Here is a 24,553-nt window from a genome sequence, read left to right as displayed (position 1 = left end):
CCTCCCAGCGTTAGAAATAGCAATCCCGTTGCCGATCATCACCATGGGTTCCGTTAGCAGCGTAGCAAGACAACAGACAGACAACACAATATTAGTCGAGCACTCAACCAGAGCAAGCAGTTCAATAGAACAGTGATGTGGGCGCTCGACTTATCAAAAGCCTTTGATACTGTCAGGTCCTCTACACGGCATGAGGACATGGAGAATATCCCACGGCCAAGTTTGAAACCTTGGATAACCAATTATATCTAAGGACGCCAGTCCACAGTCAGAAACAAGAAGTCTAAGCCCCGTGGAGTGTAGTATGGAGTTTCTCAAGGTGGGGTGATATCTCCTGAAATGTTTACACTCCACCTCTCCTGAACATGAGGACAAGACTGAACTCCTATTTGACTGATCTTACCACCTTTTTCCACACGTGGATTATGCATGAGCTGCAAAGGTGAGCACTGAGTTGAATGTCATGGTCGATGGTAGCAGAATTCCCACCACCAACTATCCCAAGCTTCGAGAGGTCACATTTGACAGCATGTTCACGTCGTCCGCGAATGCCACCACTATCAGCGACAAGCTGAGATGTAGGAATAAGATCCTCAAGTCCCTGTCCGGCAGCATTTAGGAAGCGAAAAAATAAACCTTGTTGGTCACATATAAAGCAATAGGTCGGTCTGTGGTAACCTATGTGACGTAAGTGTGGCCCGCGGATATTAGTGCAATGCGATGGAAAAATATTCAAGTCTGTCAGAATGCCGCCCTGAGAACTGCGAAGGGGTGGCTGCTCATGTCATCAGTAGGCCATCTACATGAGGAGATAGGACAATAACCCCCTACCACACCCAGGCATGTCAGGAGGGATCTTCAGGATCTAGAAAGAGATGTACAATGCTACAAAAGAGAACCCCTAGAGCAGCAGGCTTATTAGGCTGGTTTAAATAGTATTCACAGATGCAGTCGCAGATGATATAAACAAATATCCTGTGAACGCGGTCTTGGAGAACATCCCCCATCTACTGCAGCCGAGGAGCGTCATCAGCTACGACACCCCAGAGTAGTTTTGGCTCAACAACGCTCGGGATGGTGCAGCCGTCTAAATTCCAATAGGGCAAGAATCGATGACACCTAGCAAAACATCCTGTAGGAATCAGTTACTGTCACGCCGTTAAAATTAACATCAACTATCACATATCACATTTCTTTTCGAATTCGTTTTCGCTTATGTTCGCCTACTGGCATTTTGACTTGAAGAGTAAGATCCCTAAGATCGTACGACTAAGCTCATGACACTCATTGGCTGGTCTCATCGCCTCTTCTAGGAAAGTTGGTATATTTTCGGTATTTCGATCAGCAGGTATCTAGCGCGGGACTATAACTGTGATAATGTCCCGGAAAATTCTCTCAGAATTTGAGGAAATGGGCAGCTTTCTGAAGCTGTGATTGGTAAAATCTCTGATGCCTTGTCCATCAGCTTTTCCAATGTTCAGAGGTTATAAAGTCGGGTGTTCTGTTAACGTATACGTTGATATGAAGGTGGTCTGATCCAAGGGAAACGACGATTTGCCAGGACACATGAGGACGAAGGACGCCAAGCATTCCGTATTTTTACATGTCAAATAGCCTCTCAGAACCATTGCTTTGTAACTATGATCCCCTCCATCATCCGTTGTAAATAGTGTTTAATGCCTAAAACTATGCTATAAATTTGTATTTGATTACCATAACCCAGATAACGATTGTAATAATGATGTTGTGTTGTGTAAACAATCATTTCGTTTCGAATATTTATTTTATTTTCTCTTCTCATGCTCTTTCATAATGTTTCCGTTTTTATTTTACGTTTTTTTCATTTTCATTAAGCACATTTTTTTCTCTCTCTTCATAGTTTTTCGTGCTGGCGAACAAGGTCGTTTTTGGTATGCTGTATTAGGTGGGTCACTGGAAGTTCGCTATCATGCCAGCGATGCCAACGAAGGAAAGGTAAGTACTTAAAATTCTTGATAGTTTTTTTTTTGTTTGCTGGATATTATACCAAAAAGACAACAACAACACCAGGATTCTTAAGGAAATAATAAATTTTTAATATACCAGGGAAGAGTAGGTTGTGGATATGTGTGTGTGCTGTATATGTAGTAGTTGATTTTATTTTTCTCATCGTTGTTAAATATAAAAACTTTTAATATTTGTTTTTTTTTCTGTGTGTGCCCGAAATTGCTACCATGAAAATGAAAACTTTGGCATTTTGCAATTTCCTAGAAAAGTGAGTTAACGTTGCTGTTGCCAAACTTTGGCCGGGGTAGTAAACACAATATTCAATGGAAATGGATACTTTTTTAATTTTTTCACTGATTTTCACTATACTTAACAAAAGCTATGAAAAAAAAAAGAAAAAAAAAAACAAAAACAAAAACCAAAACCAAAACATCGTTTTACCACACAAACTTGGCCAAGAATTTTCGTGAGACTCTGTGGTGCTATAGATTTATTTGGCGCCAAAGAAATTGAAACGAAATTGTTCTGTTGGGATAGAATATTTGGCGCCGGAAATAATTTTTAAAGTAGTTTTCTTGGTAAATTTGAATACGAAAACTTAACAAGAAAATTAAATGGTAATGGCGATGGCTAAGTTACTAAACATGGTATGATAGCTAAACCGTCTTGAATTGAAAACTGATCATTCCTGATGCTAGGATGGTAAAACAATATTTACTTTGCTGTAGTATGGATTTGCGCAGAAAATAAAGTTCTCGTTAATGAAGATTCTGAAAGTTGTAATAAAACGTGGTAAATTGGTGTGAATAAATAATGATTAATTCCATATTCGATGGAAACGAAAGAAGAACCAGAATTACTAATTTATCAGCCGACTTTTAGCCTCGAAGAGCGCGATATTTTCCCTTTGAGTTAAAACCACCGGCCTACTGAGGGCATAATAATATTGCAGTCATCATCAATATCGGCTATTAGTCAGCTGGGAGGGAAGAAATCGCCAGTAGCGAAAGAATCGCAAGGAACAAATGAGTCGCAGGGTGTGAACGAATCGATAGGAGCGAAATAAAAGAAAGTACCTGAAAGAGTGATTCTATATTGGAACTGGATCTAATTTTGGGATTCATTTCTTTCGATAGTTCTCGTGCCAACCAGCCATTTTAGTTGATTGCCATAGGATTTTCTTTGCAGCTTATGTTTTTTTTTTACATCAGGAAACTTATATTTCGCCACGAAACAAAATATTTCGCTGTAATCAGAATACCATTCATGAAGATTTCAAGAAATCTACGTATTTCGCTTGAACTTCACTATAGCGAAAATTTTAAACTTTTGTGAGGGAGGTCTCGAAAGGTGTTGTCCGATATTACGAGATGACACAGCAGGAGGATGTTTGATGTTGTTGTACTACCCAAAGACAGTATATGGAAATTTACTTCAATGAAATAAATAAATCTGATAGCCTCAATACCGGGACGACCATGCTTAAAGGCTTTGTAGGTCAAAACAAATTGACCTAAGTAGTGACGAAAACATTTCTGGCTTTACTTCGACATGACTGATATTGTCCGAACTTGATTTATGTTTGGTAGAAATATTAAGATGTGCAAGGGTTGGACCTATGTCAGTCACTTCTTCCGATAGTTATAATGCCCATCAGGTATTTTAGTTGGTCATCAAATATGGACTTGGCTACGGAAAACATTATATCGCTGTAAACAGGACCAAAAGGCTAACTCTAAGTACAAATTTGCAATCTGATCCTCCAACAGCTGCACTTAAGCGGAAATTTTGTCGTCCGATGTAGACCTCCTTGGAACTTGGAAGAAGTTTAACAATATGTAAATTTCCTCTAAATCGGATACTCAGTTCGTATGTTATCGTGCTCATCAGTGGTTTTGGTTACTGCCGGCAGAAGGTTTTAGAGCTTTTGGGCTGTTATTTCAGGAAGTATGGGTTTGCTACGGGAAAAAATTATCCAAAAATTGTAAAATTTTGTGTTAGTGGTTCGGGAGTAGAACGCTATGAGCCTTTTTCGAACTTAAGGTAGAGTTACATTAGGCAAATATTTGCTCCAGCGACCGGCATTGTGCGCTTACTGAGATCAAGTGGGTGTTAGTAATACATTGAATTTATGCTTACTTGCTCTTAGTAAGCGCACAATGCCGGTCGCTGGAGCAAATATTTGCCTAATGTGACCTTACCTTTAGACTAAGTTTTTTTTTTCAGGAAGTTGGACTGGCAAAAAAATAAATAAAAATAAAAACTATAGGGAAGTCATAAACAACACGCCTCAAACAATTCAAAACGATCCAAGAAAGTGAAATTTTTTGGGGGATGTACCCGAAATTGGACTGATATGACTTACATTCGAGGGTGACGTAGGGGATGAATGATACCAAGCAACGGTCTTGACCGGCTTTAACATGGCAAAGCCCAGGATTTATCTTGGTCCCTCTTTCATCTCAAGTGGACACTGACCTCCCCGTGGTGTCACCTGGGGAACTGCCTTTAACACCCGTTAAAGGTAGTGAGCTAACATGTGCCGCGCGTTCACCCATAAGAACGTTAAAAACTTGGGTTTGGGCGTCGGGTTAGTAACCCTCCCCTAGAAAAAACATCCTACTATGAAAAAACGAAAGAAAAGAAAACAAACCCCACTAAAGTTGACGAACCCCGCAAACGTTTTAAGGACCATGATCTGCGAATCTGCACCTGGAATGTTCGCACTCTTTATAGAGAAGGTGCAGTCTTCGCATTGGCAGAAGTACTGGAAAAGTACAAGGCCGATATTACTGCCATACAGGAAATACGATGGATTGGGAAAGGCGTCACAACAACACCTAAAGGTGACGCACTGTATTATAGCTACCATGACATAAAGCATGAGTTTAGTTGCGGATTTGTAGTTGGTCGGAGGTTAAAACGTCTGGTCTCCAGCTTCATCCCATGAATGATAGTCTCGCTGCAATTCGATTAAAAGCAAAATTTTTTAACATCAGCTTTATTAGCGCTCATGCTCCCACTGAAGACAAGGACGAACAGACCAAAGATATATTTTACGATCGCTTAGAAGAAGCATATGACCGTTGTCCTGCCCATGACATTAAAATTATACTAGGCAATTTTAATGCCAAAATTGGAATGGAGAATATCTTTGGCCCAACAGTCGGGAAATTCACTCTCCACAGTGAACCATCTGACAATGGTATGAGGCGACAGAGTTTGCAGGTGAAAGAAACGATATTCATAAGTTTCATAAATTCATAAATTGATCACGTTGTGACAGATGGAAGACATGTATCAAGCGTGTTGGATGTACGATCGTTCCGAGGTGCAAACATAGACTCGGACCACTACCTTGTTGCAGCAAAGGTACGTACCAGATTAAACGTAGCAAACAAAGTGCGAACAGACACAACACGGAAGTTGGACATCGGTAAGCTGCAATCACAACAGATAGCCACAGCATATTCCACTCAACTGGCCCAACTGCTTAATCAAAGCACTTCTCGTCCCGATAACATATCAGGACAATGGCAAAGCATTGCTCACTCTATGCAAACAGCCGCAAAATCAGTAGTTGGATACCAGAGACCTCCCCCAAGGAATCCATAGTATGACCAGGAGTGTCGTGCTGCTACCGAAGAGAAAAATGCGGCATATAGGGCTACTTTACAATCAGTAGCAACGCGTAGCGCACGAGAGAGGTATCGGGAGAAAAGGAAAGAGGAGAAACGTCGTTTCCGCAGGAAAAAGAGAGAAAGATGGAAAAGCGGGAGTGTGAACAATTCGAGATGTACAGGAGACAGAGTGAAACATCAAATTGATGGCTTTGGAACTGGCACATCCTCCTGTAGAGACCGGCAAGGTAATCTGGTAACTGGTACAGATAGCATGCTAAGGATATGGAAAGAGCATTTTTCCAAACGGTTGGTATCCAATAGTAGCGAAGTCGACGAAGATACCACAGATCCAATCCCAGAAGATGGTATAGAATGTATACCACCGGGCCAAGATTAGGTAAAGACAGCAATAAACCGGCTGAAGAATAATAATGCAGCATGAGCTGTTTAGAACCGGAGGCGACACGCTGATAAGGTGTATGCATCAGCTAGTTAGCTCCATCTGGCAGGAAGAACGCGTACCCGACGATTGGAACCTGAGCATCCTGTGTCCCGTCCATAAAAAAGGAAATAAGACTTTATGCTCCAACTATAGCGGCATAAGTCTTCTCCCTATCGCCTACAAGGGATATTGTGCGAACGACTAAAGACCATGGTCAACGAGATAATTGGGCCATACCAATGCGGCTTTAGACCTGGCAAGTCCACCATTGACCAGATATTTACCCTGCGGCAAATCCTAGAGATGCAGATCGACACCTAGCAATTTTTGTCGATTAAAAAGCAGCCTTCGACAGCCAGCTTCGTTCAAAGATATTCCAAGCTATGTCTGAATTCGGCATCCCCGCAAAGCTCATTCGGCTTTGTAAAATTACTCTGACTGACACAATATCTTTAGTTAAAATAGGAAAGAATCTCTCCGAAGAGTTTTGTACCAAACGAGGTTTCAGGCAAGAAGACAGCCTTTCGTGTGATCTTTTCAACATCCTGCTAGAAAAGGTTATACGAGAGGCAAACGTCAAAAGAATTGGCACAATCTACACCAATAGCCACATGTTACTTGCTTATGCTGACGACATAAACATCATGGGACGATCAGTAAAAGAACTAACCGATACCTTTATGAAGGTCGAAGGAGAATCTGCTAAAGTAGGTCTGGCGGTAAACGACGAGAAGAACAAGTTGATGGTGTCGACGCGCAATGCGTCCATTGAGATCGGACCAACTGTTGAAGTGGGTTCCTATAATTTTGAGGTAGTAAAATACTTCGTATACATCGGCACCGCCGTAAACACAACAAACGACATCAGTTGTGAAATAAAATAAAGAATTGTATTGGCCAACAGATGCTACTTTGGCTTAAATAAGCACTTCAAAATCAAAGCCACAACTCAAACAAAAATAACGCTTTACAAAACACTGATACTACCCGTGCTGATGTATGGGCCTGGGCACTTGCGCAAGCAGATAAGGCAGTGCTTGGCGTGTTTGAGAGAAAAATTCTTCGAAAGATCTACGGACCAATCTGCGTTGACGGTGAATATCGACGTCGTATGAACCACGAGCTGTATCTGCTATACAACGACATCAATATAGTTAAACGTATCGAGATGCAGCGATTGCGTTGGCTAGGTCATATCATAAGAATGAGCGATGATAAACCCGCTAAAAAGCGTATAAATACGGGCCACATGGCGGTGCACGCAGAATTGGCAGGCCAAAGAATAGATGACGCAAACAGAAAGCGAAGCACTAAACAGAGAGAATTGGAGATCTGTTCTTAGTTCGGTCTATGGAACAAATGTTCTGTAATGGGTCAGCTAAGTAAGTAAGGGTGTAAATAAGTACAGATTACTATCGCCTTCGCTGGAAAAAAAGAATCACAAAATGTCGATCTCCGATTAATCGATCAATCCCCGCTTAAGACTGTTCAAGGCAAAAAACAGTCTTATGCGGGGTACACGATCAGTTTTGCTCAAATAATCGGTTGCTTGCCGGTGTAGCCGTTAGTTTTTGGCAGTCATCAGACAACTACAAAATATTTTGATGTTGCTGGACAGTTTGATAGTAATCGATATTTCCGAAAAATCGATATTCATAACTGATCGTGTGTACCCCGCTTTAAAGTTAAAGTCTACTTAAAAAGCATGATCCTTCTTATATTGAGTAAAGACTAAAGAGAACAAATCCTTAGAACTTTACTGAGAGAAGTGTATGAAGGAGGGGCCCTAAATATTGGGACATATCGGGGCCATATCTAAGGATGTATGGATTCCCTTACCAACCAAATTATAATAAAACATTTAACATGATATAACGAGAGGTTTTATCGAGGCCTGACATTAATTCTGTTGTTGACAGGGTCGACCCAAGGAATAACAAGTCTTAAGTAAAACAAATGCTAATTACACTTCAAAACTGTTCCTGCACCTTTGTTGCATGTAACCGGGTACTACTGTATCGGGATTTTTGTTGACAGTCAAACGATAATGGTTTTAGGTTCAGTGACTATCGGATGACATGGGTTGGTTCAAGATCGGATCGGTGTTGATCTGGGGGTGATGGTCGGTAATCTTCTATACAGTTTTCGTTTAAGTGAAAAGGTTGTAGTGCTCGGCCGAGTGACTGTGTTCAGCTGGGTCACGATCGGCTGAGTGTTCCCTTGTTTCTTGTTTTCAACAAGTAACTTTTTATACCCAAGTGTCAAATGCTCGCTCAAATATATAAGTGTCCAAGAAACACTCTCATCGAGAATTTCTTTGTCACTAACAAATCCAACCAAATTCCTATTTTCTTATTTTTATTTTCACTATTTTATTCATTAAAGACTCATTTTACAAATTAATATTATTATTTTTTGTTTATTTTTTATTTTTGTTTAACAATAAAATATTCTTGAACTGAACTTCCCCACATCCAAAATACCTTATCTTTGACGCTGTAATATTTTCCATTGACATGCTTCCATAGATTTGCGATCGCGAACGCCCATAACATGCAGCCAACGTCGAGTGGTATCATAAGGCCTAGTGGCACACAACAGTTGGCCATTTTCTATGTTTTGCAAGTAGACATAAGGATCATCGGCATTGGTCAGGCGATTTCCAGAGGGCCAAATAACATTCCACCACTGAGGTGATAAACATGTATTCCCACAATCAGGACAAAATGAGACGCTACCTTCATCGGATTGAATACATCTCTGCTCACCATTGAAGAATACTGATATGGCAATCATTCCCTTGGTATTGTAGAGTAATTTAAATTTTCCTTTAACCTTTGGTATACTGGGTATATAGGTGAATACAAGACGTTTCTCTGCGCTGGGTCCTCTATCTGGATCGGCCAACATGTACTCATTGAGGCCTCGATTTAAAATGGAAACATTAGCATTTGGATTTTGATATATATCCAGTAATTGTTGAGGCAATTCTTTGAGAATTTCTTCAGCTTTAATTGCCTGTTGTGTTGTCATTTGCCGCAGGTTATTGTTCAGCAAATGTGACAAGGCATATGTAAACGTGGGCAGAAAATTGGCATTATGTTTATAATGTTTATCATATTGTCCCCTCCATATGTATTCAATTATATCAAATTTTAATTTGGCATTGCGTAACATCAAAACCTGTTCCAATATCAAGGCAGGATCAGTGTGCCTTAACTGCAAATCCTCCAAAGCATTTTGCCATATCATAAGCTGTAAATTCTTATCGATATTATACACATCTTCATTTATGTATTGAAAATTCATAGCGTTTGTTAATTCACCGCTCTGTATTGTGGAAATAATTTCTTGTGCCAGTTTATCATTTAGGGTTTTTTCGATATCTTGTTTAATTAATGCATCAAATTTATCAATATTTGTTTTATTTATTGAAATTTTACTATAAACGTGAAATGCACTCTGAACATTTACACCACATGCCGAATCACTTGACTCATGCCAAAAATCACTAATTATTTCATTTGTACAAGTTGAGATGTCTTCACCCGCAGAGTGGCGGGACAAGAGTGCTATAAAAATGAAGCGTAAAACCTGTCTTCCAACCATGTTGAAAGCGGGCTTATCGATAACTGAATTTAGTTTTGTGAAATACACTCAGAACTCATAAAAGAACTGATCGTATAAGAAATTGATAAGCCGCAATTTCTCTCTCTGGATTTGAATTCTCTTGATACAATATAACATTTCTGAGTTAGTTTTAATATTTCAGAAAGAGTGTATTAAGCGAGGCATTGAGGCATTGAGACAGTTTTCTGATTTTATAAAATATAAAATGTAAAATATAGAAAATAAAATATAAAATACAAAATATAAAGTTTAAAAAATATAAAAAATGAAATAAAAAATATAAAATATAAAAAATATAAATTAAAACAAGTAAAAACGTTAAGTTCGAGCCGAACTTTTTATACCCTCCATTATAAAATAATCTTAAAAATTTGTTAAGCCAGGTGAAACGTACCACCTACGGTACGGGCTATATCAAAGTGTCTAGCTACTTTTACAATTTTTTGTGGAAAAGTTTTATAACTGCAGGGAACGTCAAAAGTCAAATTACCGGAAGTTCCGTCAAACAATGTAGCTAAGACCCTCAAAATACCGAAAATCAGGAGGTACGTTATAGTTCCCATAAACCAAACCTGAACATATATTGACGATTTTTGGTGGAGAAGTTTCGTGGCCAATGAGAACCTCAAATATCAAATTACAGCTAGTTCGGTTAAAAATTATAGCTAAAATTCTCAAAATTCCGAAACTCGGGAGGTATCGTTATTGGGGGCTATACCAAAACGTGAACCTATGTTGAACATTTTTGGAGGAGATAGTTTGTTACCACTGGGAACCCCAACTGTCAAATTACAGGTGGTTTGGTTAAAAATTTTACCTAAAGTACTCAAAATACCGAAAATCGGGAGGTACAGTTATATGGGGGCTATACCAAAACATCGAACTATGTTGACAGTTTTTGGTGGAGGTGTTTTGAAACCACTGTGAACCTTAAGTATTAAATTACAGGTAGTTTGGTCATAAAATGTAAATAAAATCCTCAAAATACCGAAAATCGGGAGGTACCGTTACATGAGGGCTATACCGAAACATGGACCTGTATTGACAATTTTTGGTGGAGAAGTCTTGTGGTCACGGAGAACCTTAAACGCCAAATTACAGATAGTTTGGTTAAAAATTTTAGCTAAAAACCTCAAAATACCGAAAATCGGGAGGAACCGTTTTTTGGGGCTATACCAAAACTTGGACCTATATTGACGATTTTTAGTAGAGAAGTTTCGTGACCACTGAAAACCTCAAATGTCAAATTACAGCTAGTTCGCTGAAAAATTATAGCTAAAATTCTCAAAATACCGAAATTCTGAGGTACCGTTATATGGGGGCTATACCAAAACGTGAACCTATGTATGTTGACAATTTTCGGAGGAGATGTTTTGTGACCACTGGGAACTCCAAACGTCAAATTACAGGTAGTACGGCCAAAAATATAGCTAAAATCCCCAAAATACCGAAAATTTGGAGGTACCGTTATATGGGAGCTAGACCAATACGTTGGCCAAAATAGCCCTTCTTCGTACTTGACCTGCCTATGGAGAAAAGACACTCGGGTACAAAAATACAGCGCTCTAGCTCAATTATTGTGGACGCATAAGTGATTACAACAGACGAACAGACAGACATGGCTATATCGACTCTGAACTTTATCCTGATCAAGAATATATATACTTTATAGGGTCGGAAATGTATATTTCACTGCATTACAAACAGAAAAACAAACTTAATATACCCTCGCTACCCCGCAGCAAATTTACTTGTAGGCCAAATTCCGTCACACATTCCAAATTTCATTGAAATCGGGCATATATAGCGTTTTTGGTGCATCAAATACTTGAAATCGGACGAAAACATATGGGAGCTATACCCAAATCTCAACCGACTTCGATATATTTTGGCACATTTAGTTACAGGCCAAATTCCAGGCATACAAAGTTTACATTTGTTAGGGGTACCTCCGATTCTGATGCTTAATCTCCGGATCAGAGCGAATTTCAAAACCCACTTTTTTCAATTTTAAATTTTTGTCATTTCTACAAAAAATACTGTACCGATTTTCCTAAAATTGCCAGGGAATGCACAAGGATGGCCCCCGGTTAAAATAGGCTACAAATTTTGTTGAATTTCAGAAGGGGCGGGGTACTTCCCCTATACCCTATTTCTTTAAAAATGCTTTATGTATGGTGAAAATAGGCTATATATATTTATTAATTTCGGAGAGGGCGGGCTACCTCCCACATGCCCTATTTTTATAAAAAGCCTATTTTACCACGCCCACTTTTTAAATACGTTACATACCCAAAACTACTGAACCGATTTTCCTGAAAATTTCAGAGAATGTACAGGGAGGACCCGTGGTTAAAATAGGCTATATATTGTGTTGAATTTCGGAGGGGTTTTGTACCTCCACTATGTCTGATTTAATAAAACCGCTATTTTAGCAAATATAAAACGAGTGATTGAATTATTTCTTCCGAACGACCACCCTCTGAACCACCCTGTTCCGAACCACCCCGCCCCGAACTTCCACCTTCCGATCCACCCTGCTTCGACCTTCCACCCTGCTGCGGACTTCCACCCTCCGATTCACCATGTTTCGAACGTCCACCCTGGGACCTAACCCGCATGGAACTTCCACCCTCCTATCCACCCCGCTCGGAATTTCCACACTCTCGTCCACCCCGCTCCGAACTTCTACATATCGAACCACTCTGCAACGAACCACCCCACTTTGAAAATCCACCCTCCGATTCTCCGACCCTAATTACTCATTTTGGGACCTTAAGACCCGACCACGCCCAATTTCTATCTCTGAAACTTCTGAGCCGATTTTCCTACAGGGAATATACCGGGATAATCCTGGTGAAAATAGGCTGCATATATGTCCCCTGGTGCTTGGTGAAAATAAACTATATATTTTGTGGAATTTCGGCGGAGCGTGGTTTGAAAATTAATTCGATAGACAATGGTGGTTGTTTCTCCGACCCGAGGGACTTATTTGTGGCTTTAAGACCCGGCCACGCCCACTTTTTAAATGTGTTATATCTTCAAAACTTCTAAACCGATTTCCATGTAATGATGTACAGGGATGGTCCTTGGTGGACAAATGCTATACATTTTGTTAAATTTCGGAGGTGCTGGTTATACTCTGCGTCCTATTTTTTAAATGCGCTATATATGTAAAATGTACAAACCATAAGACCCGACCACTCCTACTTTCTTAAATATGTTACAAATCAAATGGAAATACTAGATGTTATGCACAGCGAAGCTTTGGTCTTATTGGAAAGCAAGTATTTAAATTAGAAGGCAATATATCGATAGCTATAGCTTCATCAGGTATATAAGATGTACACTGAACATTCATGTGAATGAAGGGAACATATGCAATATTAAATATAAGTTATTTTTCAGACAAACACTTCCAGTTATACTATTCCAGCATATGAAATAAATGCATGCATCAAGTCATCAGCTTTTTGGCGGTATGTTAAAATTGCATATCGACACAAACAAATCTGAAGATTCTTTATTTGTAATCACTTGCAGATCCCGACTAATTAGCGATGCAATAAAAATACAATCGCTGACTTAAGGTAGCATAAAACTGCTTCAAGGGCCAGCAACGCGGACCGGGTCGGCTAGTAAAATATAAAATTTAAAATATAAAAAAATATAAATTTTAATATATAAAAAATATAAAATATAATATAATTGTTCCAGATGGGACAAGGGAGACTTCTCTCATTAGCGTGTCTTAAGACACCACTTGCAGAAAAGTTTTACATGGCAGAAATACTCAGGAAATGTCGCCAACATTACTGAGAGGTATTTTACCACCGTTAAAAATTTTTGATGTTGCCTGTCCGGGGAATTGAGCCCACGACCTTCAGCGTGCAAGGCGGGTGTGCATATCATTGCACCACGGTGGCACTCTAAAATATAAAATATGAAATATAAATTATAAAATAAAAAATATCAAATGTAAAATATACTTAAATTTTTCTTTTTTCCACTTCAATATTTTCACTTTTTTTCTTTATTTTATGATGACCAAAATAGAATTTAAATTGTAATAATTGTCTCAAGTCTTCCTAGATTTATTTTGACACTCCTACTATCGCCTCGTTCCTATGTTACTGCATTCTGTATTTTTATGTCTTTAAGATGAGTTGCATCTTTATAAGCTTGCAGGACATTAAATGATAAATATGACCTATAAAATATATTCCACGTTATACCCTCCCCAAAGGCAAAAGCAGCAAACTGCAAAAGTAAAACTTTGATGGCAGCGATAAGAATATTGGAGTCATGAAAGTATGCTCTCCTCCAACCCCACGACCACCACTCTTTTCGTAAGGACTGCATGAATGCAATGTGTAATAAATGGTGCAAAGCTCATATTTTGATGGAGAAGATAATAAAGTGTCCAATACGGGTGACATAGTGCTGTTATTACTTCATGTTAAATAACTGAACGTTCCTGGTTATGAGAAAAATTTATGATGGAACTGAGACTCTTCAAGCAAAAGAAAAATGAGGAGTAAAAATTGAAGTCAAATTAAATTTGTAGGAAATTTATTATTTCACACATACATACTATAAATGGAACAATAATATGATCACAGGGATAATAGTTGGAAAAAATATATACATATATAAATATCACATATTCAGTAGTTAACTACAGGAATTCGATGCCTGTAAAATATTGACTTCCTGGCAAAAACATGCTAATTCCCTTATGTTTTTCCTTAGATATGTATTTAAACGTGATAATAATAGTTGGAAAAAATATATACATATATAAAATATCACATATTCAGTAGTTAAATGCAGGAATTCGATGACTGTAAAATATGGACTTCCTGGCAAAAACATGCTAATTTCATTCCTTAGATATGTATTTAAACGTGACCTGCATTCGCTACAACATCACATACATATGTAAACGCCTTAGTCCGTTAATATTATATTACTAAGACTCTTTCTACTCGGCTTTTCTCTAAAGAGCCAACATTAGAATAATTGTCACACTTGTGTCCTTGAAGAGAGAAACAAAAAAAAAACACACCAACTGCAAAAACATTTGTACATGTGCATTGCAAATGGAATTATGAATAAATTATTTGTGCATTTGTTTTTTATTTTTTGTTGTATTATTTCTAACCTCAATACACACAACGAACGGTTGGCCATGGTGTTTGGGGATTTAATGTGACAGGATGACTCTCCACGATGTTGTTATCAGGCATGTCTATGGCCGGGTTTTTGGAATTATAAATTCAATTTGCAAACACAAATGTCAATGTCACATGTACTGCATATTGCATGTGTAGAAATGCTTAGCATATAATACGTTTTTATACAAAAACAACAACATGAATATTGTATGGTAGATTACAAGATATAGGATACTGTAATAGTTTTTAATTACAGGATTTACATAAATGAAAGCAGCATAAAGTTCAGTCGCAAGGACGATTTAAGCACAATAGCTTATATGGATTTCAGAAGGAACAAATCAATAAAATGTATTCTAAAATACAATACACTGCGCAATTTCTGTAGGCTGAAGACCTGAAACCAACCAACTTCTGTAAGCAGAAGACAGCAAAGACCTCTCCTGAGGACAGAAGACCCAAAATGTCTTCAATATTCAGAACACCTGAAACTGATCTATTATAGCCAGAGGATTCTAACAATTTTTATACCTTCTGCATTTATGCTAACGAGGGTATATATATCTTCATACGGGTAAAATATGCCTCATCGAAATAATGGTTTCAGACAATTCGGAGTCGATTTAGCCATGTCTGTCCGTCTGTCTGTCTGGCTGGAGCGCACGATAACTCTAGAACGGATTAACCGATTTGGTAAAAAATTAGCTTTTGTATAAACTAAGTTTAAGTTCGAAGATGGGCCATATCGGCCCACTCCTTCGGGTACCTCCCCCACAAGGGTTCAATTTTTTGTTTCGCAAATATTATGCACACAATAACTCTCGAATGTACTAACCGATTTGGTTCATACTTTGCACATCGTAATATTTCTACCAAAAATAGATAATGTGCGAATATGGACTATATCGGTTCAGGTACCTCCCACACAACATTTCGGAAAAGTGCAGTTTAAGACCTCGTCTCGAAACCTTTTGATTTTTGTCGTAACAACTTATATGCGCTATACCCATTACGACTGTGCAAGTTTTTTCGGGGGGCAAGTCCATACTTCCTGAGAAAATGGCCAGAAATCTGTAAAAACCCGCTATGGCACCATGTGTTGTGGATGAAGCGTGCGGTAACTCTCGCACGGATAAAACGAGTCGATCCAATACTTGGCAATCGTAATATCTTGCCCATAGTTAAACCAAGTTCTATGATGGGCCTTATTGGTTCACTGCTTTCACTACCTCCCCACAAAAGTTCCAAACTAACATTTTAAGCGCAATATCTCATAAGCGGAGCAACCGATTTGGTCCCAACTTTGGATCTCGAAATATTTTGTCCACACTTAGTTTATGTTCAAGTGTGGGCCCTATTGGTCCATTCTTTAGGGTACCTCCTACACAAATTATCAATATTTTTGTTTAAGTGCGGTTAGGAGTCTATGAGAGATGGCATGTCTGTGAGAATTCTTTGTTTACCGGAGTTACTCCTAGTACACACTTCCAAAAAGAACTATGTCGGTCCATTTCTTTAGGTACCTACCCCGCAAAATATTTGAGATTTTATCCTAATCCATATCTTCGTTTTTTTTTTTTTTGGAAAAATATGTTTCAATACTTGTTCCTTAAGCGCAGTACACATTGTCAGTTTTGAATGTCGATTTTCACAATTATCGATAACTGTCCAACCGTCCAGCAACCACAAAATATTTTGTGGTTGCATGATGAATGACAAAAATGAACGGCCACACTAGCAAGCAACCGCAAAGCTGTCATTCAAAACTGACAATGTGTACCCAGCTTTAGTTTATCTAGAGATTAATAAAGTAATTATTCAGCCAGATTATGATATTTAAAAATAGACATCGATGACTGCCAGTTTTGTTGGTCAGTGTGTACTATGCTTTAGACCAGGCATGACCAAAAAGAGAACGGAGAAAATGTGAATGTATTCAAAATATTGTCAATTTATAACAGTGTGTTAGTGAGTTTGTATTCACGCAAGCCATAAAACAATAACAAATCAAAACATTTGTTCTCTTTTGTACGCTCTTTCTGTGCATTCGGGTCGTGTGCGTGTAAATTGCCGAAAATCATCGGCACCCCTGTGCCAAATGTGACCATGCTTGCTTTAGACAGACGACATGAAAAGTGGTTCCATAGATAGAAGACCTTAAAAGTCTTCTATACACAGAATACTGGATTAGGTCTTTTATACACAAAATACATGATAAATTCCTATAGACGCACGACCTGGAAAAGCCTTTTCTTGAGAAAAATATCTGAAAATATCTTATATGAAAAGAAGTCCTGAAGTGCTCATCTATAGACAGAAGTCCTGAAATGGTCTTATATAAACATAGCACTTCAAAGGGTCTTCTAAAGACAAAAGGCTTGGAATGGTCTAATATAGACTTCTTCTTTCTTATATTGTAAAAAGACCTCTTGTGCTGCGGTTTTTGGAAAATACCACAAAGACTACTAAAAACGTTAGTGCAAGAAAGAATTTGAATTTTCGAACATTTTGCAGTCCATATCTCAGGAAGTATTGGCTTTCCCAATGCTAATGCTCATAATCATAACGACTTATCTCTATCTCAACAAGGTTCTAGACGCCGCGTTAAACTGGATTATAGCCCAAATCTCTTAGTCACCCTTGGGTCCTTTTTTAGCTTTTGGTCATTATGTCAGGAAGCATGGACTTGGCGAAGAAAAATATTATATCGTTGTCTCTAGAATCACAAGGACTAGCTTTAATGGAAATTTCAAAACTATTTTCGAACCTAAATTGAATTAAGCGAAAATTTTTAACTTTTGCGAGTAGATACCGGAAGGAGCGGTCAGATATTTATCTATTTTCGAACATGATTTAAGTATGCCACAAATATTACGATGTGCAAAAATTGGATCAATTATTTCACTCCATCCGACATCATGACCACTATCCATCTTAGTGTGTTTTTGTAGGATTTTTAGGACTTTTGGAAGCATTTTTGAGAAAGTCTGGATTTGCATATGTTACATATTCATATGTTCCCATAACATCCTCGAAGAGCCAAGGGTGACTTCTCTTATATCAATGAGTGTGAATGATATGAGACCTACTCTTTTTTATCGCCCAGTGCGAACGGCGTGTCTTACTACACCACATGTAGAGAAGTTTTTCATGGTTAAAAACTCAGGAAATGTAAGTCACTGAGGGGATTTGCCACCACCGAAAAATGTGACGTGCGGGTGAGGGATTGAAGGGCAGACGATCATCTGTGTGCATGACGGACGTGCTTAGCACTGCGCCATGGTAGCTCAATATAAAACAATATATCACCAGGAATACCTTCGGTATCAATTAGAAAGAAGACCTTTTGGTCTTATATAAGAAGACCTTATGGCCTTCAATAGGAAAGCCAGCTTATATTTTATCTTCCTTTATATGAAGACCTTCTGATCTTCTACACGAAAATCTTCTGGTATTCAATGCGAAGGAAGACCTTCCTGTCTCATCTAATTGTCTTCTATAAGAAGAGCTTGTTGTCTCTAAAACAATATCTTACTGTCTTCTATAAGAAGGCCTTATACTATCTTCTGTTAGAATACTGTAGGTCTTTTTTAAAAGACCTTATGGTGATCTATAATAAGTCCTTCTGATCTTCTATTAGAATACCTTATGGCCTTCTATAAAAAGGCCTTCTGGTCTTCTTTTACCAGGCTGATGTACTTCTACTAGAAGACATTCTCGTCTTCTACAATTAGACGTTATATTTTTCCAGAACTTCTTGTCTTTATACACTCCACCACAATATGGAGGTATAAGTAAATTTGTAACACATCGAAATATTCGTCGGAGACCCTTTAAAGTTATATATTCTTGATCACCATAAAATTTTAAGTCCGTATAACCATGTCCGTCCGTCCTTCAGTCTGTCCGTCTGTGTGTTGAAATCAAGATAGAGCTGGCACTTTTAACAATAGAGCTTTATAATTCGGCATAGAATTTGCCATTCTTCCTAAGATAGACCATATCAGTCCATCTTTTATTTTTAAAGTTTTTAGCCTCATTATGATACCGCTGAAATTTGGTATTTCCTCCTCGTGGTAGTATAAAACATTCCACTTGAAATTTTTCAGTATAGGTCTACTCCCTCATATAGCCCCCATAGAACGGTACCTACCGATTTAAGGTATTTTGAAGTTGTGACGACAATACCCCACTGAAATGGCTGAAATTTGGTATTTTGTCGTCATTGGGGTATAAAACATTCCACCTGAAATTTGTCGGTAGAGGTCCATAGAACGGTACCTCCCGATTTTCAGTGTTCTGTTGATGGTTGTGACGTCAATATCCCACTGAAATGGCTGAAATTTCGTATTAAGTCTTCGTTGGGGTTATGCAACTTTCCAACTGAACTTTGTCGGGATAGATCCATGTCTTCATATAGGTCCCATAGAACGGTACCTCCCGATTTTCGGTATTTTGAAGGTTGTGACGTCAATACACCACTGAAATGGCTGAAATATGGTATTTAGTCTTCGTTGGGGGTCTAAAACTTTCCAGCTGAAATTTGTCGGTATAGGTCCACGTCTTCATATAAGCCCCATAGAACAGTACCTCCCGATTTTCGGTATTTTGAAGGTTGTGACATCAATACCTCACTGAGATGGCTGAAATTTGGTATTTTGTCTTCATTGGGGTATAAAACCTTCCACCTGAAATTTGTCGGTATAGGTCCATAGAACGGTACCTCCCGATTTTCGGTAATTTGATGGTTGTGACGTCAATACACCACTGAAATGGCTGAAATTTCGTATTAAGTCTTCGTTTGGGGGTATGCAACTTTCCACCTGAAATTTGTCGGCATATATCCATGTCTTCATATAGGCCCCATAGAACGGTACCTCCCGATTTTCGGTATTTTGAAGGTTGTGACGTCAATACCCCACTGAAACGGCTGAAATTTCGTATTAGGTCTTCGTTGGGGGTATGCAACTTTCCACCTGAAATTTGTCAGCATAGATCCATGTCTTCATATAGGCCCCATAGAACGGTAGAACGGTTGTGACGTCAATACCCCACTGAAATGGCTGAAATTTGGTGATACGTCTTCGTTGGGGTATACAACTTTCCACCTGAACTTTGTCGGCATAGGTCAAAGTCTTCATATAGCCCCATAGGTACCTACCGATTTTCGGTATTTTGAAAGTTGTGGCCTCAATATCTTCCCGAAATTGCGGAAATTTGGTATTTGTCCGTATAGGTCCACGTCTTCATATAGTCCCCATAGAAGGTATCTTCCGATTTTGGGTATTTTGAAGGCTACATGCCACCAAAATTGTTGAAGTATGGTATTTAGTCTTCTTTGGGGGTATACAATTTTTCACCAGAAATTTGTCGGAATGGGTCAAAGTCGTCATATGGCCCCCATAGCTGCCGATTGATGGTATTTTGAAGATTTGCGGCCTCAATATCCCCCAGAAATATCTGAAATTTAGTATTTAGTCTTCGTTGGGATCAGATTTTCGATATTTTGAAAGTATTAACAGGTTCAAAACATCACTCGCAAAATGTCATACATTATACGTCTAAGCTTTGCTGCGACCCCATTTATGGGTACTATCCGATTTAAGAGTATTTGAAAGTTAAATCACATTTTCCTACTGAATTGGTTGTTAATTGGAATTTTGTGAAAGAGAAAATAAGAAAAAAAAACTAGCCTTCGATATAGACACCTTCTTCACTTTTATAAGTAGACCTCCTGGTTTCCTATAGGAAGACTTTTCGATCTCCTTTAAGACGCCTTTTTGCCTTCTAAGGAAGACTTTGTGATTTTCTATAGGAATACATTTTGGTCTTCTATAGGAACATTCTTTGGTTGTTTCCCCAGTATCTTCCCGGGTTTCTATAAAAAGAATTTCAGGTCTCCTAAAGGGGGCCCTCCGGTCCTCTCTAAAAAGAACCTAAACAGGGAAAGCTTCTCGTCTTCCTTAAGAAAATCTACTGGTCTTGCTTAAAATGAACTTGTGGAACTTTAACAAAACCTTTCTCACCTGCTTCACCATAAAAAATAGTTATGGTCTTCACATCCCTAATTACAAATATGAAAAACTCATGTGATTTGCATAAATAAAATGTCAATAAGCAATCAATATAAACATTATCATTTATTTTATTTGTGAGAATTTTTTGTTTTCATTCATTTGAGCTATTAGATTTGTTGTTGTTGATATAAAAATTATTGGTATTGAAGAAAAACAACAACAACATTCCCACAAGTCGAAAATACCATAACAAATTGCAAAACAATTGACTTAAACGAGATGACATTTCTGGTATTTGATTTTTATTTTTTTGTGTAAACGATTTTTATTCTAACAAACACACAAAAAAAGCTAAAACAAATGAACATCAATGACTCTTTGGGGTCATTTAACAAACAATATGTATGACACTTGATTTTCAAATGGATATTTTTTTTTGAATAAACATGTATACATGCATGTTATCAAAGGAAATATTTATACATATGTATGTACAGGGTGGTTCAAATTTAATGCTTTGTACTTGTGACACAGACAACAAAACTTGTCATGGCTATGCTGTTGGGCACTTAGCTGCAAACATGTGGCACCGATATTCAAAAGACAAAGTGGAGGTCAATAGGCCACGAACAAACAAAAAAAAAGCGGGACTTAAGGTTCTTTATCATAATTATGTTATTATGTCCTTGAATAAAGGACAATTTTAATATCCCTATGACACCGAATGATGCCAACATCTGACCTAACATTTTTTCCAGACAAAATTGCAAAATACCCTCAATCCATGTTAATTAAAATCATTATTTTAATTGTCTTTATATTTTATTTAACATAAATTGCGTGCATTGCATTTGAATCGCCCGTTATGCACACATTCTTATGGATGTGCTCATGAAGGACATACATTCATATAATAAAGAATACACAATCACTTGTTATCGATTTCTATCTCCCAATATTATCTAAATTTCCAATGTGTTGTGAACGATAAACATGTTTCTAATTATTCCATTTGATTGCAAAATTTTAAAATTCTCCAAAACCATTCTCATAAACATATGTCATTAAAAACTGACTTCAATATCAAAGAACGCAAATTGGGTTTGCCAAATACACACAGCTAGACAACAGTTAAATTTTGAAATGCCAGGCACGCAGCGACTATCATTGGCACACGACGTGACGTGTTCATATTTTCCATTCCCGATCAATGTGAGTTTTATTTGCTGTACAATTAAGCCAGCTACCATATCTAAAACGTCAAAGTGAACATCAAACGGTATGATATGTACGTTCATACATACATATGTATGTATTGTCATATGTATGTGTGTGTTTGAGAAGAGCATTTGTGGGATTTCTATGAAACTTTCAAATTCAAATCGCATTTGCAAAAATGACAAACGAACATAACGAAAATATAGACTTCGTTAACTTTATTTACAAATGTAGAAATGTCATCCACATATGTGTACACGTAAATAGAATCGAAAAAGGGTATTATAGTTGATAAACAAAATAAGATTATGAACAGTGTTTAAATACATACATATGTAAAAATAAATTTTAATAACAACACTAATACGATTTTACAAACAATACTAATCCGATTTTGGCTTAAAAACGGAATGTTAATTTTATCTACTACAGGAAGGGGTATAATGAAGCCTCCCATAGAAGGCCTCATTGGGTTTCCAACCATAGAAGACCTCATTGGTTTCCTAACTACAGAAAACTTCTTGAATGCATCTGTAGAACACCTCCTTGGTTTCCTAAAGATCCTATTTTATTTGTCTTCTATCCATGGAAGACATCATTGGTCTTCTATTTGTTGCTGAAATAGTGTTTATTATTGTATGTTTGTGTGTTCGTTCTTCTGCTCAATCTGGTTCTGGGTCTATCTCCAGTCCCAAGAATGTGGCTGCTTCGATGCGATGTAACCACGAATCCACTGGAGTTAGATGAGTAGCTTTGGCAGGACAGTCGAAAATGTGCAGTGTGTTGTGCGGGCCCATGCCGCATGCTGGACAGATGTTTTGCATGGTGCCATCGATCCTTGCCCTATAAGAATTCAGGCGACTGCAATATCCCGAGCGTGGTTAGGCCAAAACTACTTTGGTTGTTGTTGTAGCAACGCAAATGTGTTCGTTCGTGTATTATTTCAGTTATCAAGTTCCTCTGTATCCAGATTCAAGAATTCAGCAACCTGGACTGGTTGCGTCCATAAGGAATCAGAAGACAGGTGAGTGGGGTTAGCTGGGCAGCTAAACAAATGCAATGTATCGTGTGGTCCCAATCCTCATGCTGGGCATGTGTTGGGTATCGTGGCCTCAATTCGGGGCCAATACGAGTTGAGGCGGCTGCATCGTCTGGATCTCAACTGGGCTAAAACCACTCGTGTTTGCCTTGGCAGCTGGCGTTCTTTTACTGCGATGGATGGGGGGGTGGTCTCCAAGTACGGCATTCACACTGTATCTCTGTACTGCCTGCGCAACCATGTCAGTGTGAATGCTATCCAAGACTGCCTGATAAGATCGTTGGTCTAGAGGTTCTCTTTTATACATTTGGACCTCTCTCTCTAGATCATGAAGATCTCTCCTGACGTGTCTATCCATTAAATCGTGACAGGGATGCTCACTGCGATAACACCCAAGCAGATACTGTGTAACGTGAAAATATGATCACGTACATAATACAACAACTACTACCAAGAAACCCCTTTACAGTCATTGGTAAACAGCGCTTTGACAACACTCCACCATACATTGTCTCTACGTGACACTAGTGGTATAACAGGCCACACACTGGAAAATTTAATTCCAGTGTATTTTTGCAACCATCGTAGTCAGTGCTTAGGGCGAATAATTCGCATTCACTACATGCCTCGAGTCACTCATATATTTCAGAGTTGGTTGCTGATGGCGAGCTGGCTACTACAGGGAGTTAGCTACACGGGTTGGAACTAAAGATTGTTCTGAATCCGCCAACGCACACCTTGGTGTTACCGAGTTGGGAATACTTTTTGGCAGCCACCCATTAAATTGTGGTAGCTAATAAATTGCACTGGACCTTCGGGTTTTTCAGTTCTACAGGGCCTTCGGTCATCTGTTCCATTCGGCACTGGACCTTCGGGTTTTTCAGTTCTACAGGGCCTTCGGGTCATCTGTTCCATTCGGCACTGGACCTTCGGGTTTTTCAGTTCTACAGGGCCTTCGGGTCATCTGTTCCATTCGGCACCGGACCTTCGTGTTTTTCAGTTCTGCAGGGCTCCCGAGTCATCTGTTCTATTCGGCACTGGACCTACGGGTTTTTCAGTTCTACAGGGCCTTTAGGTCATCTGTTCCACTGTTTGAGTAATAATAGTAGACTGTAGAAACTAGACCGTAGTCCGAGACTAACACCCGAGCGACGAATTTATCGCGTCAATATCCGAACGCCGTACATATCGTCTTCCCGAACACCGATACCCGAGCATCAACACCCGAAGCCGTGTTCCCGAACATCAACCGCCGAACGCCGAACCCATCGTGTTCCCGAACATCAACAGCCGAAAATATCTTCTTCCCGATTATCTGCAGCCGAACACAGAATACATCGTCTCCCGATCATCTGCAGCCGAACACCAAATACATCGTCTTACTGATCATCTACAGCCGAACACCGAATACATCATTCACA

The 24,553-nt window shown here is 38.6% G+C and overlaps 1 protein-coding gene across 2 annotated transcripts in view; it reads left to right on the top strand.

The window, feature by feature from the left end:
- Epac (Exchange protein directly activated by cAMP) overlaps window positions 1-24,553 on the top strand; it is a 569,466-nt gene that overhangs the window by 75,763 nt on the left and 469,150 nt on the right. For both annotated transcript variants that reach the window (XM_073956939.1, XM_073956943.1), the window contains one exon: window positions 1,880-1,974. In XM_073956939.1, the coding sequence (XP_073813040.1) occupies window positions 1,880-1,974 (95 nt within the window). The remainder of the gene's footprint in view (window positions 1-1,879; window positions 1,975-24,553) is intronic.

Source organism: Musca autumnalis, unplaced genomic scaffold (genome assembly GCF_047663935.1).
Source record: "Musca autumnalis isolate F117 unplaced genomic scaffold, ASM4766393v1 scaffold_5, whole genome shotgun sequence".
Taxonomy (NCBI): domain Eukaryota; kingdom Metazoa; phylum Arthropoda; class Insecta; order Diptera; family Muscidae; genus Musca; species Musca autumnalis.
The sequence above is the reverse complement of the archived record's forward strand: the minus strand, read 5'-3'. Positions and strand labels throughout refer to the sequence as shown.